Genomic DNA, 18,114 nt, shown 5'->3' with positions numbered 1-18,114 from the left:
AGTTTATACAAAAAGAGTATGGCCACCCCATGCCCAGCTGTTGGGCTTGATTGCAATCCAATGTTTCACAGTTTCAGTTTGTTTTCAAAGGAAAGCTCAAGGAACAGACAGAGGCAGACAGCCCTGTTCATGGAATATATTCTGACATCTGACAAATTACTCTGATCAGATTTATTATTTCTTCACTTTATAGTCATCAAATTTGATTTTTTTAGAAGATTAGATGTAGAGTAAGAAATATACACTTTAGTAACCTAATTTCGTGCTAACCTATTTTACGCGCATCTCTTGAAATGATTAATAAATTACATGTGTGACCTCGCGTGACCTGCGCATTTGCTTGTTTTGATAACATGGGTCTAGCCTATCTCTATGTCAGCCAGTAGAATGAATCCAGTAGTTCAATCAAGTTAAGATAGCTTGCCAGGCAAGGTAATATACGCCCACTGGCAGCTTTGATTTTGATTAAAAATATTTGGCAGTACAGTAACAATCACCAGTATGAAATATTCAACCTTCAGTCATGCACTTCTTTTGAACTCTTTAGGGCGATACTGAATTATATTGAGTATGAGCCCAGTCACGTTGGTTACTCATGAAATATGGGTCAAAGTGAGGGATTCATAATCAAAACAAACCAATTTTAATTATTTTTTAGAATATCTGAGGAAACATCTAAGACATAAAAAAAAATCTGTTTTTTTAACTTTGACGAAATTCGGTGTTGAAACCTTATATGCACGAAAATAGGTTACACCACTGTATGACTTTGTTGACTTTGCAACAAAATATACAGTCGAGTAACCTAATTTCGTGGAAACCTATTATTCGTGGATTTCCGAAAAGGATTAATAATTTACATGAGCGACCTTGCGCGACCTCCGCATTAGCTTGTTTTGATAAACATGGGTTTTCTGTACAATATCAGCTAGTAGAATGAATTCAGTAGTTTCAAGTAAGGTAAAATGTATTAATGTACACTGGTGTAACCTATTTTCATGGATATAAGGATTCAACACCGAATTTCGTCAAAGTTAAAAAAACAAAAATTTTTTTTATGTCTTAGATGTTTCCTCAGATATTCTACAAAATAACTAAAATTGGTTTATTTCGATTTTCTTTATGAATCCTTCATTTTGACCCATATTTCATGAGCAACCAACACGGCATCGGCGGCAGAATGCGTAACCTATTTTCGTGTACAATGTTTGATCTATAAATAAGTCTAGAAAAACACGTTGTATGGATACCGGGTGGTATTATTAACTTCTCTTAGTATTTATCTTTAATATCAATTCATTATAACTAGTGACAATTCCTTCAAAGAACCACAATTTAAAAAAAAATAGTGACTGACATAATAAGATATGTAGCGTGATTTATTGCTAAACGTCACTGAAACAACATAAGAATATGGTCCACTTTGTGTTCCATAGAAATTTTCTGCTGACACAGAATCTGCTAGATGATCATGTGACTTCATTCGTTGGACTACATTCTAACAGACGACACTTGGAATTCCGATTACCGCTTGAGATTATAAGGAAATTCGGCCGATAAAAACTGGTGACGTTTGGTAATAACTGAAATCCGCCATTTTGTATTTGTCAAAGTATACATTAATACATTTTACCTTGCTTGAAATTTCTGAATTCAATCTACTAGCTGATATTGTAGAGAAAACCCATATTTATTAAAACAAACTAATGCGGAGGTCGCGCAAGGTCGATCATGTAAATTATTAATCATTACGGAAATCCACGAATAATAGGTTTCCACGAAATTAGGTTACTTGACTGTATACTTTGACAAATACAAAATGGCAGATTTCACTTATTACCAAACGTCACCATTTTTTATTGGCCGAAATTCCTTATAATCCCAAGCGGTAATCGAATTCCAAGTGTCGTCTGCTAAAATATATTCCAACAAATGAAGTCACATGATCAACTAGCGGATTCCATGTCAGCAGAAAATGTCTATGGAACACAAAGTGGACCATATTCTTATGTTGTTTCAGTGACTTTTAGCAATAAATCACGCTAAGTATCTTATTTTGTCAGTCACTATTTTTTTTTTAAAATCGTGGATCTTTGAAGGAATTGTCACTAGTTATAATGAATTGATATTAAAGATAAATACTAAGAGAGGTTAATTATACCACCCGGTATCCATACAACGTGTTTTTCTCGACTTATTTATAGATCAAACATTGTACACGAAAATAGGTTACGCATTCTGCCGCCGTTGCCGAGTTGGTTGCTTATGAAATATGGGTCAAAGTGAAGGAAGGATTCATAAAGAAAATCGAAATAAACCAATTTTAATTATTTTGTAGAATATCTGAGGAAACATCTAAGACATAAAAATTTTTTTTCTTTTTAGTTAACTTTGACGAAATTCGGTGTTGAATCCTTATATCCACGAAAATAGGTTACACCACTGTATTTGTAATAAATTAAAATTGTAAAGAAGGATGGTGTTTTCCTTGTTTGACTTTGTGAATAGATTTCGCAGCGAATTTTTTTGATGATACAATTGTTTACAACTGAGATGAAAGCAAACTATATTTACAAACCTTCTATCAATGATACTTTTTGTCTATGTCCGACCTGATCCGGTTTTTTTCAGTTTTACCCCTTTTCAAATCTCCCTGTCAGTGTTAGATATAGTCACGTGTTTCAAGGTCAAGGGCGCGCCAATTCGGACATGAAACAAATTGGAAATTAGAATTAATCGTAGTCAGCAGGACGGACCGTCATCATCCAATCAGATTCATTTTCCTTTCAATTGCATGGTCCACACGTGATTAGCGGTGACAAAAGTCTCCGACCAAGACCGATCGTCTGCCCGCCTACTATATAGCGTTCTTGATAGATCTAAGCCCCAGTGACTGGCATTATCTTTTAAATAAACCTTATTATTTCACCAATAACATCTTCATTACAATATTATCCATTTTTATAACCAGAATGTAGGATAAAAGAGACATATACAGTCAAGTAACCTAATTTCGTGCTAACCTATTTTTCGTGCATTTCCGGAAATGATTAATAATTTACACGTGCTTGTTTTGATAAACATGAGGTTTCTGTACAATATCAGCTAGTAGAATGAATCCAGTAGTCTCAAGCAAGGTAAAATGTTTACTTTGACAAATACAAAGTGGCGGATTTCAGTTATTACCAAACGTCTCAATTTTTTATCGGCCGAATTTCCTTATAATCCCTAGCTGTAATCGGAATTCCAAATGTCGTCTGTTAAAATTTAGTCCAACAAATGAAGTCACGTGATCAACTAGTGGATTCCGTGTCTGCTAGAATTTAGTAATGACAGGCGTTTCCCATAGGATCTTAAGACAGGGAATGAGAAATCATGCTGTCGACTGCAGGTAGTGATAATGACTTGGCACGGATGGTGGTGAGCTTCTCCTGGAGTGTGGCTTGGTAGTGGTTGATCAGCGTCACCTTAGATAGCCATGTCTGTCGTCTGCGGTTGGGAGGTTTTCGCTAACATAAATGATCATCAAACTGATAATTTCTCTACATGGAATAGACTTTTTCATTAAAGACTGTCTGAATCATAATGGATATCAAACTATAAGCAACTGATGAATACAATCTCCGAGAAGGACAGAGCACACCAATATAGATTTTGATGAATGTACAATTCAGAGAGCTCTTGGTCTTAGATGGTGTGTCATATATGATAAAAAACAGTACCACAATTCAATTAACACAAAAAGGCGGATCGCTAGTGTTGCTTCCACAATCTTCGATCCATATGGATTCTTGGCACTGTTCACAATAAGGGCCACGTATCTTATTCAAGACGTATGGCGAAGCAACACTGATTAGGACGACCCCAGTGGCGTTTCTCCCACCCCCTCCCCCCGAAAAGAGGCTGGCCCGGCTTCGTGACCCATGTACAACCCCCTTGCTTAACTTGTGTTTCCTAGTAACACCACTGGACGACCCACCACCAAAAGAAATTACAACGAGAACATCACAACACATTTAAATAGCGACATCATCTCCATTTGACATCTTACCTTGAATGGATGGAAATACACCTGTTTGTAGACGCTTCAGAGAAGGCATTCGGATGTGTCGCCTACCTAAGATATCTTGCATCAAATGGTATTGTTTTTATACGCTCACATGGAAATGTGGACGTATATTGCCGTCCCGTCAGTCCGCCCATCCGACCGCTCACTTTTATTGTTGGCACAATAGAGACTACAGTTTGTATCCAATCTTGATGAAACTTGGTATACATTTATACATGATTAATGTTACTCTTATTCAATATAAAACTGATCAATTTGGCCAAGGAGTTACACTATCAATTCTCGCTATAGGCATACTAGATGACATCATTATGCAGGTCGGGAGATGGAAATCGTCCGTTTTTAAAACTTATATAAGAACTCCTCTCGCCCTCATTCCAAATCTATATTAATCATATAATATGACAACATTTTTCAGAAACATCAAAGTTTGGTGTGTGGGATTCTTCCTTATAAAGTGAACCTTCTTGTTTTCACATCAACCAACTTAGGGCTGGATGATTATACCTTAAGGTGGCAAGGATATGGTGCAAAATCAAATACCAACTTCGTCATTATTTATTTATTCACTGTGATGGAAATGACTTAAGTCTTAAGCCTCCAGGTGAGCTATATAAAAAGGTCGCAAACCTTTTGGCTGAAATTTAGCGAATGTTCCCCGTTTCAAACCTAATTTGGTCACAGGTTTTGCCAAGAATCCATTAGAAATATGCCAGAAATACTAAAAGCATGGGTAAGTGTAGCATAAGACTGAATAGATTTGTTACTAAAAGAGGACTTGAAGTGGGGGGGTTACTACATCAAGTATGGACATTTGGACCGTTGTAACTCACATTTTGTGGATGATGTACACTTTTCCCGTGAGAGGAATGCCATTTTCCCGAGTACTATCTCTAACTTCCTTGAGTGGCATTTAGTAATTGATGATATTAACACGAACACAATTATATGGATAACAATTACTTTAATAAATAACTTGCGACGTTTCGACGATGATTCTTTCGTCTTTATCAAGCAATTGCTATTGTTATTTATTAAAGTAATTGTTATCCATATAATTGTGTTCGTGTTACTATCTCTAAAGCGATAAATATTTTTAATCAAAGTGATCAAAGAATATAATAATGTACTTGCCTTGTTAATTGTTTCTTATTTGTTACTTGGCGCTCTTGGTCACGGCAGGCAATGTACCGCAATTCCTTCAGAATTTTTATATTTGTGGCGGAGGTTCTGTAGTTACTTCACCTGTTTGCCAATATGCGGCACATTATTTTTTGACTGGCACTGTTTCCTGGCCTCATATCTGTAGGCAGCCTCGTGAATTGTGTTGTATTACATTGTAATAGATTGTTGCACATTGTATATAATTTATTTGTTAATGCTGTCGTGATATTTTTTGGTGCCAATAAATCACCTTCTTCAATAACCCATGCTATCAAAACATGCAAATGCAGACGTCACATGTAAATTATTTATCATCTTTTTAAATTTGTTAAAAATAAAGTGAGGGAACAATTAGAGATGTAAATCATTTTTCAAGGGTTCCTCCACTGCTTGTATCTAATTTTAATTCCCCTGTCCTATAATTGTAAATAAATCTGGTGATAACTAACACCCTTTCATACTCTCTAAATACAGCAAAACTTGTAATAAAATATAATATATTACAGTGAAATATTTTCTATTTAATTGTATACAAACAACTGTCAATCTTTCATTGAACTATTCACCTCTAAAATATAGTTTGATCATATAACAACAAGAAACAAATAAACAAACAATATTTCAGTAAAAAATATCACTTTTACTGTTTTACCCCTTCAGAGCCAGTTTGTCTCAAAATGAGATATATTTAAATTAAATAATCTAAAAAGCTAAGGAGATGTGGTGTTCAAAGTTTGAAATGGATATTGAATAAATCTGTTCAATATATCAATAACAGAACACAATTTTATGGTATACTACTCCTGAGTTTGATTGTATAGAAAGTTTCAAAAATTGACACGGTCAACAGCAAGTGAAATCAAGTGAAATTTGTAAATTGTTTAAGCGTTGTGTACAATAAAACTCAGTTTACCATAAACTTGTGTTCTGTTTTTAATGTAATCTCTACCATTAAGTGTCCCTTTAAGGATTATTTACAATAACATTACTTGCAATGGAAGATGCAGTTATAAAAAGGTTGAACCAGAAACAACTTTCCAGTCTTGGTTATCCACATTCTGATTTACAAAAAATTTACTATAAAAAATCTGTACAAGCAAGAGAATTCTGTTAATCAAAATCTGATCCAAAGCATGGCAAGTAAAAGAGAGTAAAAGTTGTGTGGTAGTGGATTCCTCCAGAGAAGTACCATCAGGTGTTTCAAAAAGAGTGAGCATGGTCTGCTTCGTGCGCAACACCACCACTACTAAAATGGTAAAAATCATGAGATAGAACCAGATCAATTCAGGCCTGACTAACATATAATGGGTGACTAATTGCCGGGCTGTGGAAATAGAACAATTATTAAGTGCTAAACTAAGATTAAATTAGTAATTTCACATACTTTTTCCACTTCCTATGGACAATTGAAGTTTTTCCCCTAGTGAAATAATGAAGATGGTAAACCTAGGGAAAATTAGCTTAAAAACAGTATCAACCTTCTTTTTGTCAATTTTCTACTTCCAAGGAATATTGATTTAAAAAAAAGGCTAAATAGATAAATATTTTAGCAAAGGTAAAGAATAAAAAAATTATGAAAGTAACAGACTTAAATATATCTATTTACATTATTTAACCTTAAAGTTCTCTTTCTCAACCAAATTTATACAGACCATCATACAAAACAACTAGTGTGAAACTGACTGATAATTGGCTATATTTAGTCATTAATTTGACAAGATGTCATTAGAAGTAAATTTGATACTGGTGCCAGAATTATAACACATTTCTGACTAAATATAGACAATTGAAACTTTAGAATCATAACATGCAGTGTTCAAAGGGTTAACAGCAAATGTCAAATGAGTAATACACATAACATTTTGATTACAAGCACAAAAGAAGATCCAAATTTGCTAACTCATTCATTCCTTTCCTTTTGGACAGATTCTGTTTGGACTCCTTATTTCCAAAACAAAATGTGTCAAAAATGATCATCGGAAGTAAGGAAGAAGTTGGCATAATTTAAAACAGGTATTGGAAGGGATATAGCAGTCTAAATATATCATATAATTATAACATTGGTAATAGCTATATCGCTCTACAATATGGATGTATTTAGCACTATTTTAACAGTGAAGATATTTTAAGATATATCTATATTGGAGAATGTTATAATGCCTTGGAAATTCTAAAACTGGTGGTTTTTCATATGGAAAAGAGCAATGGAAAGGAAGTGCTCTATGGTTTCGAATATGGAAAACACCCCTCTAACTTGGCAGATCCCCTTAATTTAAGCGATAATAAATAAATAATCTGGTTTTCCTGCTATTCCAAACTGAACTGTAGAATAATATACCTGAGATAATATATCAAATATTTAGATAACAGTATCCCTTTAAGGAAGAACAAATAAACTTTGGTTAATAGATATAGAGTATTATTATATTATATATACAATATATATATATTTATAATTGAGGGAATAAAACACTATAATGCTGTGAGCATTGTTTGAGATTCCAATAAAAGTACAATTTTAAAAATTCCATAGAAAATGATTAAATACAAGAAAAGTCTTTGTCCAAAAATTGAAATATAGGTAACAAAGCATGATCAAAAAATAGAAAGATAGCTTGCCAGGCAAGGTAACATACGCCCACTGGCAGCTGTCAGAAACAAATAGTCCTTTGTGACTAAAATATGTTGTTTTTTTTTTTCATTTTAAAGATCTTAAATTGAATTTTGTAGTTTGAATTTAGTTTCATTAAAATCAGTTGAAATATGTAATCTCTATTGTGTAAGAATCAAATTTTGATGCGTTTTTCCTAAATCAAGAACAATAGTTCAAAAACTGTTCTTCGAAAAAAATTCAAACTTGACCAAGGTCTCATCAATATAAATGATTACACTAAGTTTCATTAAAAACTTGGACCTTTTTCTCCAGGGTCAAGGGCAAAACTAAAAAACCAATTTTTCTCTAAAAATCGTCAAATTCAACCAAGATCTTACCAATACAAATGATCGCACCAAATTTCATTAAAATCAGTTAAAGACTGTAGTCTCTATTGTGTTCACAAACAAAGTTTGTGGCGTGTTTTTCCTTAACCAAGGGCAATAACTCAAAAACCATTCACCAAAAAAAAAATCAACAAATTTGAACTTGACTAAGATCTTATCAATACAAATGATCGCACTAAGTTTCATTAAAATCGGATGAAAACTGTAGTCTTGTGTTCACAAGAAACGGACAGACAGACAGGGGCTACAGCAATATAAGTCCTTTTTCAAAAAAAAATAAATAAGTCACATGAAAAACATTAAACATATTTAAATATCAAATGAAGAATTTTCAGATCAATGACTAGTTTTAAGTTGTATTTGAGTAGATTCCCATAAACTGAAAACAGAAAAATAACTGTCAAGTCATGCCTTGAGCTAAGATATGTTGAAAAAAGAGCAAAAAAATAAAAAATAATAATAATTTGGAATGGTTTGATTCTAAAATTCAACAAAAATAAGGAAATCAAATTTTCCAAATTTCCATCAGCTTGACTTAAAGGTGGTATGTTTATTCTTTAACATGTGATTTGGAACCAGATGTTGACGTCACCTGAAAAAATAAAAACATGTCATGTTTTCATGTCTGTGTTTCCACTGAGATCAATCTTACTAAAATGAAATTTTTTTTGTTTTCTGATATTCTAGTCTCCATTGTAATCAAGCAAGTTTTCTACCACAGGACCCAGCCAATTATATTTAACCAATCAAAGTGTAGGTAGAACTTATTTCTTCATAAAATGATGACAAGAAGATAGCAAAACATCAATTTGACCATTTATCTAAAGCAATCCCAGATTCTTATCGTTGTGTTATTTCAAAGTTCTGATTGAACTCAACATTGAATCCTGAGAGAAAACTGACTTTGTATTTTATGTGATAAATTTTCAATAGAGGACGAATATCATTTATTTTAGAATGTAATCATTATAATAATCTACGCGCAAAATGAATTAAACAGTATTATTGGCACAAACCATCAATATTAAAACTTACAGTACTTTTTTCAATGTAAAACAAAAAGCAGCTATGTAATCTTGCTAGATACTTGATTTGTTCAGTGAAAAAAGAGAGATTTATAGGTAATTAATGTTGTAGTTTTACATTTCTTTAGTATTTTTATAATTAGGTTATATTTATTCACATTATTAATATTGTATATATTATTCATATTATATATTGTATATTTATATATTATGCTGATGAGTCTTAATAGCTCTTAAGGCTAGTGCACATGAGAGCTCCCAGCTGAGTAAAATTTCATTCGTACCTCTCAGCTCAGCTCGTAGCTCTCGTGTGCGCAGAGTTTACGTAAGGTTTTTTTCATTCGAGGCGTTAAGGAAATTATCTGTCGTGTTTGATAATTTTTCCTCGAATGAAAAATACCTTACCATGTGCACACTCAAAAGCTTTCAACTTTGAACTGGGGCACATGAGCTAGCAGGTGATCACACAAAAATGGCTTGTATCTGAGTTTGTATCTGAAGCAATTATCGAAGAAAAGTCTGGGCGGAATATCCCCAATTTAAAAACAGAGATAGCAGAGAGAAGGCAATTGAAGAAATTGGCCGTAAAATTAATCAGTCGACGTCCGACATTTTGTTTAAGCCACGTGAGAATGTCACGTGATCTAGTTATTATTAGACGTCTATGACTCGACACCCCGATTACGAAAGCTTAAAGCTTAGCGTGTGCTGGGAAAACCGACGAAAGCTGCGAGCTGAGCTGGGAGACACAAATGAAATTTTGCTCAGCTGGGAGATCTCGTGTGCGCTAGCCTTTAAATAAACATTACATTACTCAATTCTGTACTGTATATATTCATCAAAATAAGTAATGGCACGCAAACAAAGCATTATAACGAGTGATTTGTTTTCATTGGATGAAATTTGCTACCAATACAGTAGGGCCAATTTTGATTGGACAATATTTAGCTATGAATACGTAAAATGTCAATTTTCTTATCAATTTACAGATGAAGCCATACCTTTTCTATCACAATGTCTTCAGTAATATCTGATAGTTCACTACCAAATATCTGTACATGAGCTTGTCCAAACAGATCCTCCATTGCACCTCGATGGGTCGATACTTTAGCTCTAGTCATTGGTTTCACTTCTGTTCCTAACCTGATATTATGACAAACTACATCAGTAAACTTTAGACATAATACATAACTTACAGGGATTTAAAGAGGTTTTCCCTGATACATATAAATAATTCTAGAAAACCTCTTTACAATCCCAGAATTGATGTGCAGTTATGCCTATACAAAATTTTTATATCGCTTTTCAAACAGGGTACAACTGATTATTGCAATCCTTTATGTATTAGTGAGAATTTATCAAGTCATCAATAACCTCTGCATGAGATATGCCATGTTGACAAACCCGGTCTAAGAAAGGTATAAGGTGATTCTGAAGTTACATCAAAAAAAATTAAATGAATGTAGTTTTACGTCCTACTCTTCTGCACCTTGTGGGCCAATAAAGACAGGCAACGCCATGCAGGGTGCCATGAGGGAAATTTTGCCAGGACAGCGACATCAGCCTGCTCTTTTTCAATTTCCAACTGTCGAGGGATCTTTAACATGCACAGCCTGTAGCACACGGGGCCTCAGTTTATTGTCCCATCCGAACGACTAGACGCTTTTTCCATGTCAGCCCCTCTTACCTGCATCACTGACAGGGGGAAACCGGGTTGAAAAATTCGAAGGTATCATTTGACCTTTGCCAGGATTGAACCCTGGACCTTCAGGTTAGCGAGCAAGCGTCTAACTCACTGAGCCACCGCGGCTCCTGAAGTTACATCAATACATGCCCATTCTTTCTAGCAGCATCAGAAACAATCATAGTTATAGTGGAGCTCAAATTTTCGGATATAGATGCCTTTTATTGGTTGTGAACTGATTTCCAAAATTTCATGGCTTCAGATATACTTCAAATTACAAATGTTAGTTGGTAAACTTCAAGGCTTTACCCATATCAAATAATAATGCCAAATGATTCCAATAAAAAGTATTGGTTAAGATAACAATAAATTTACACTAATAAGAGGAATAACAATTCTCACCATACAATATAAACAAATTTAACTGTTTTGATATCATCTAGATGATCAGTGAGTCGATATAAACCATACATAGCTTCATCTTCTACTAGATTTTCTCTCAATTCATCCACAGTTCCCTCCCCTTTATTCTTTACTATGATTGGACCTTTGGGGCTGCCATCTTGATAAGATGCCAAGACCCATTGTATATTATCTTTCTGGTTCCTGACAGCTTGTATTGCCTCTGCAACACCAGGATCTATATCTATCTTTACTCCTCCACGAGATATGTTGTTCACTCCAAATTTGGGTCCATTGTTTCGTTGTGGTACCTGTGTTTGTGTAAAGCCTCTCTCTTGCCTGCCTTCGACATTTTCTAGCACTCTAGATTTTATTCCAGCAGTATCATCTAGCTAGAAAATATAAATACATCTGTGACTATTTTTTTTATAAATGGTGACGTTGAGTACAGGGATCAAAGCAATAAAAACAAATGGAAAATATCTGCAAAGGGTCACAGGGTCCACAGGCTCCAATGTGGGGGTCAGGGGATATTTTATCATTCTAAAATCTTTTAGAGGTCTTTTTATCCCTCAAACCAAATTCTAGTGAAAAAAAAATGCCACCTAGGATCCCTGAATAGTAGCATGAACATGGACAAACAAATATCGTGGTTTCCAGATTATCAGCAACAGGATAAACGCGGCTCCACTGTATACACAGCTATTTTGTTATTACCTGTTTCTGATATATAAAAGACATATTGAAAAATGAGTGGCATTCATTTGATACACATATTTAACTTCTCATTTGAGCTCATCTGTCAAGTGTTCAGTTGTCTGCTTTTATGAAACAATATTAATAATTCATAAAAAATTTGGTTTTAAAAATGCTTCATGTTTAGTTTCATTTCATAAACTTAGTCAGGTGATCTCTTTTATTTTTTATAATGAGATTCAGCAGACATTATGTATCAGTATGATAATATAGTTTGAAAACAATGTATTAATGAAGAAATCAATAATATAATACTGAATACTGAACCTACATTGTATATCTAAAATTTACCTATATATATTAGTCATCTATTCAAATATTTATTGTATAATTACTATAGATAACTAGACTTGGAAGTCTGCTTATGTTGTATAGATGAAAGATCGCATTGGCTTAATTAAGATTCTTAACTAAGGAGCAAATATAATATGTAACATTATGAAAAATACAATTCGATTCCAATTTCTTTTGGGAGCCGCGGTGGCTCAGTAAGTTACACGCTTGCTCGCTAACCTGAAGGTCTAGGGTTCAATCCCGGCATAGGTCGAGATAATACCTTCGGATTTTTTAACCCGGTTTCCCCCTGTCAGTGATGCAGGTAAGAGGGGCTGACATGGAAAAAGCGTCTAGTCGTGCGGATGGGACAATAAACCGAGGCCCCGTGTGCTACAGGCTGTGCACGTTAAAGATCACTCCACAGTCCAGTCCACTTTATTTGTAGGTATTTAAAGTAGTATTGAAGAAAGTATAAGACTAGCTTGTACAGATTATATTCAATTTTATCTTGCCTAAAAACATAATGGACTGACTTTGTTAATGTTTAACAAGTTGCCTGGAAGGGAATCTTGTTTATACAAAAACATGCAAAATAAAAGAAGGTAACTATCTTGTTGATGAAGGTACAATATGGTACGATTTCATACAGGCATTTAGTAAATATACATCTTCAAATTCATACAGAAAACACATTAAAAAATAGATGATCAAGAAGTAAATAGCGTATCAGAACAAAAATATGCATTCCAAAAATAAAAGATAGCTTGCCAGGCAAGGTAATATACGCCCACTGGCAGCTTTGATTTTGAATAAAAATATTTGGTAGTACAGTAACAATCACCAGTATGAAATATTCAACCTTCAGTCATACACTTCTTTTGAACTTTTTGGGGTAAAACTGAACAATATTATCAAATTTTGTCAAAATCCAGCATTGTACCTTTTGGTGTTTATGAGCTAAAAATTGAAAGTGTTTTCAAGAACAAGGGCAATAACTCGTACTAAATAATTTTCAACTCTTCTGATTTTCGATAGGATTCATCATTGGGTGATTACAAACACTCACACCAAGTTTTGTCAAGAATTGTTTCTTGTAGAATGTTTACGAGCAGTTGTGGACGGACAGACGGACGAACAAGGGTGACGCCAATATACACCCTTTTCATGTGGGTGTATAAAATAAAATAAGATTCCTAAACAAAATTCAAAGAAGATAAACCCTTCAGATCATACTGTTTGAACATAGACACTAACTGAAAATGTTACCAACATCAAACCCAGTGCTAGAATTGGGTACTTTTCACCAAAATTGTACCGGATTAGGAAATATATTATTTGAATAGCTCTATGTAATCTGTAATGGGGGATCTGTCTTGGTCAAGGGTTCAAGGGTTCAATCCTGGCAGCAGTCAAAACAATATTTTCAGCTTCTCAACCCAGTTTCCCCCCTTCAATGATGCAGGTCAGAGGGGCTGATGTGATAAAGCATCTAGTCGTTTGCATCAGAAAGTCAAAGGCCCTTTGTGCTAAAAACTGCATGTTGAATATCCCTCAACAATTGGAAATAGAAAGTAATCGGTGAATGTAACTGTCTTGCAAAATTTCCCTCACGGCATTGCATTGCCTGTCTTCTTTAGCCCAATCAGGTGCAGACAAATTCAATACAATTCATATAAACTAGTATGAGCACTACTGAGAAAGTGAATCATGATCGTCTCTATTTCTCCGTTATATTCTACCAAACTTTGCTGGTAGCATTATAAGAATTATGTACCCAAAACCTTAAGATCACCACATGCTCAGATTTCTTCACACTAAGAGAGAATACCTACTAAAGACTCATCTGGAATTGAGCTCTCTGGATCAAACTATAAAACAATATTAATTGTCACAAAAAAATATAGCAATAATGCAACAAGTGGTTGCCTAGCAGGATACGCCCACTTTCCTGATACATTAAGATTTTCAGTATATCAAGGGCAGTCACCTATCTGTGTCAAATCATACTAAAAATCTAATTTGTGTAAAATATTGTTGATTTAAACAAAGACACATTATTTAATAAAATTCTGACATAAACTGTCACCTCTATCGCTAACAAATTTTTTAACAAGGTTTTAAAATAGTAATGTCACTTACCTGGCGTAAAATTTTCTCAGTATCTAAATCTTCAGTAGTGTTAGTTTCTACCAGAATATGATATGGATCAAATAGTTTCTCTACACTTCCTTTAATAACACCATATTTACCTCTTCTTGCTATTGGTACTTTATCTCCTACCCTAGAAAATAGAACATACAGGTACTTTATCTCCTACCCTAGAAAATAGAACATACAGGTATTTTATCTCCTACCCTAGAAAATAGAACATAGAGATACTTTATCTCCTAACCTAGAAAATAGAACATAGAGATACTTTATCTCCTACCCTAGAGAATAGAACATACAGGTACTTTATCTCCTACCCTAGAAAATAGAACATACAGGTACTTTATCTCATACCCTAGAAAATAGAACATACAGGTACTTTATCTCCTACCCTAGAAAATAGAACATACAGGTACTTTATCTCCTACCCTGGAAAATAGAACATACAGGTACTTTATCTCCTACCCTAGAAAATAGAACATAGAGATACTTTATCTCCTACCCTAGAAAATAGAACATACAGGTACTTTATCTCCTACCCTAGAAAATAGAACATAGAGATACTTTATCTCCTACCCTAGAAAATAGAACATACAGGTACTTTATCCCCTAACCTAGAAAATAGAACATACAACCTTATCTCCTACCCTAGAAAATAGAACATACAGGTACTTTATCTCCTACCCTAGAAAATAGAACATACAGGTACTTTATCTCCTACCCTAGAAAATAGAACATACAGGTACTTTATCTCCTACCCTGGAAAATAGAACATACAGGTACTTTATCTCCTACCCTAGAAAATAGAACATACAGATACTTTATCTGCTACCCTAGAAAATAGAATATACAGGTACTTTATCTCATACCCTAGAAAATAGAACATAGAGATACTTAATCTCCTACCCTAGAAAATAGAATATACAAGTACTTTATCTCATACCCTAGAAAATAGAACATAGAGATACTTTATCTTTCTACCATAGAAAATAGAACATAGAGATACTTTATCTTTCTACCCTAGAAAATAGAACATACAGGTATTTTATCTCCTACCCTAGAAAATAGAACATACAGGTACTTTATCTCCTACCCTAGAAAATAGAACATACAGGTACTTTATCTCCTAACCTAGAAAATAGAACGTTCAGGTACTTTATCTCCTACCCTAGAAAATAGAACATAGAGATACTTTATCTTTCTACCCTAGAAAATAGAACATAGAGATACTTTATCTCCTACCCTAGAAAATAGAACATACAGGTACTTTATCTCCTAACCTAGAAAATAGAACATTCAGGTACTTTATCTCTTACCCTAGAAAATAGAACATACAGGTACATTATCTCCTACCCTAAAAGATAGAACAAAGGTACTTTATCTCTTACCCTAGAAAATAGAACATACAGGTACTTTATCTCATACCCTAGAAAATAGAACATACAGGTACTTTATCTCCTACCCTAGAAAATAGAACATACAGGTACTTTATCTCATACCCTAGAAAATAGAACATAGAGATAGTAATAATAAGAAGAAGGCAACCCATTCAGCAATAATAACAAATGAGAATAATAAAAAGTGATATCAGGTGTCTAGAAGACTAAGCATACCCTGCCTTGCGCAGATTTATTTATTTCTTTCAAAATAGAATATTGTGGTGCTTGAGTCTAATGACAAAAGTATCAGGTGCTGGAATAAAAAAAATCATTAAACGCTGTCTAGCTCACATTAAATATGCAGACACATATTGAAATGGATAAAATAGGTTCTATTGTATTGTTTCAATGTAATATTCATTATCAAAGAGCAATGTTCTATTTAAGCGGTATGACATGGCAATTTGCAATGAAAATGTACCCTTTTGATGATCTGCGAATCAAATAAAAATGTATATTTGAAGGTTTATTACTGGAACATTTAAAATTGCTACAGAAAATTTAAGAAATATGAATCAAAATTTAACTTTATTAGCCAAAACTTAAATTTAGTCAGATAAATTGCTTATCTAAATTGAACTCTGTAAAGGAGCCTGGAGTGAAACAACCTACAGAAAATACCTACCATCTTATATATACAAATTTAACAGTGGAGGACATATCAAATTTAGTAACAAATCTTGCAAAAGTATAGAGTATTTGAGAATCATCCATGTATGAAGCTATCTCTTTTGTGTCCTGTCCAACAGCGATGACCTTAATACGATTAGGATCTTCACCATCATGACCAAACACAGCGTATGTATCATCTGTTGAATCATTTCTAACTGATTTAATGGCCTCTGTAAAGGCAGTTCCATCAACAACTTCTACTTCAGTACTCATTTTTCTTTCTGAAAAGAATCCAGAGATATGGTAAGTTAGTAGATGATTATTCAACAAATTTTTACTTACCAGCTGATAGAGCTCAATTTCAGTTATCCAAATCCTTGGTCTGCTTTTATCCATTTGTAAGTATTTAGGAATAAGAATTAAACATTGGTCTCAATAGCATTATAGTTGGCCGTTCATATTGAATCCGGAACATCGCTCATAATGCACACAAACAATGGTAACACTATGTCACTGCAGTAAAATAGACACCTTGACATTTGTAGCGCCTTCTTTTTTATTTTCATTTTCATTAGTTCAAACCTTATTGATTCAGCTATTTCATGATAACTTTAAATGAAGTGTACTATCACATATTTATGAGAAGGGGCAGTTTTAAGCCCATTAAGGCTTTTTTAGGCTGTGGAATGGGTTTTTAGTGACTTCACATTGGTAATTTGTGTTATGAACATTGCTTTCAGGGTCTCAAAAACGAGGCGTGAATAAGGTCTATTGGTGTGTAAATGCAATTGATTATGTGACAAACTGAATAAATGACAAGGTCATTTATGTGACAAACTGAATAAATGACAAGGTCATGTATGTGACAAACTGAATAAATGACAAGGTCATGTATGTGACAAACTGAATAAATGACAAGGTCATGTATGTGACAAACTGAATAAATGACAAGGTCATGTATGTGACAAACTGAATAAATGACAAGGTCATTTATGTGTGTTTGTGGCGTGATCAACAGCATTTACACACTAATAATGTTAGTGATACCAACTTTTAATTCTAATATTTATATTCAGATACTTTTATTAATACAATTTTCACTGTTTTATATGATTAGTTATTTGAATTTGAATCATTCACAGCAGAAAATTTTAAAGACTCCATCGCATTTACAAGTCAATTTTGACTCATCAGAGATCTAACCAAATACACATACACACCAAGTTTCATCCAAATTTGGTATTGGTATCTAAAAATCCTTGCAGTTACCTAATAAAGTGGAGCCCGTTATCCGATCATCTGGAAACCCTAATATCTGCACACTTTTTACTGTGAACAGAATATATATCATGTAAAATTAAAAATTCTGTTTCCAATTTCAAATTACATAGTAATCAGTATTCACTATCTAATGGTGTGTCACTGTGAGTTACATACATAGAAATCAACAGATTTCCACACACAAATAGCCATATGTTGCTTTTAAGAAACAGAAATGATGTGCAGCTTACCGAAATCAAAGGAATAGTACTGAGCCAT

General features: G+C 33.8%; 1 protein-coding gene across 1 annotated transcript; it reads right to left on the bottom strand.

Moving 5' to 3' along the window:
• Window positions 1–7,921: 7,921 nt before the first annotated feature.
• Window positions 7,922–18,114, bottom strand: LOTGIDRAFT_231819 (hypothetical protein; the record flags this gene model as incomplete). Its single annotated transcript, XM_009054905.1, has 6 exons — window positions 7,922–8,825; window positions 10,260–10,401; window positions 11,345–11,736; window positions 14,516–14,657; window positions 16,589–16,856; window positions 18,087–18,114. The coding sequence occupies 6 exons, from the start codon at window positions 18,112–18,114 to the stop codon at window positions 8,784–8,786; spliced, it is 1,014 nt and encodes a 337-aa protein (XP_009053153.1). The 3' UTR covers window positions 7,922–8,783.

Source organism: Lottia gigantea (genome assembly GCF_000327385.1).
Source record: "Lottia gigantea unplaced genomic scaffold LOTGIsca_23, whole genome shotgun sequence".
NCBI classification, from domain to species: domain Eukaryota; kingdom Metazoa; phylum Mollusca; class Gastropoda; family Lottiidae; genus Lottia; species Lottia gigantea.
Note: the sequence above shows the minus strand (reverse complement) of the source record. Positions and strands in the feature narration are given on the sequence as shown.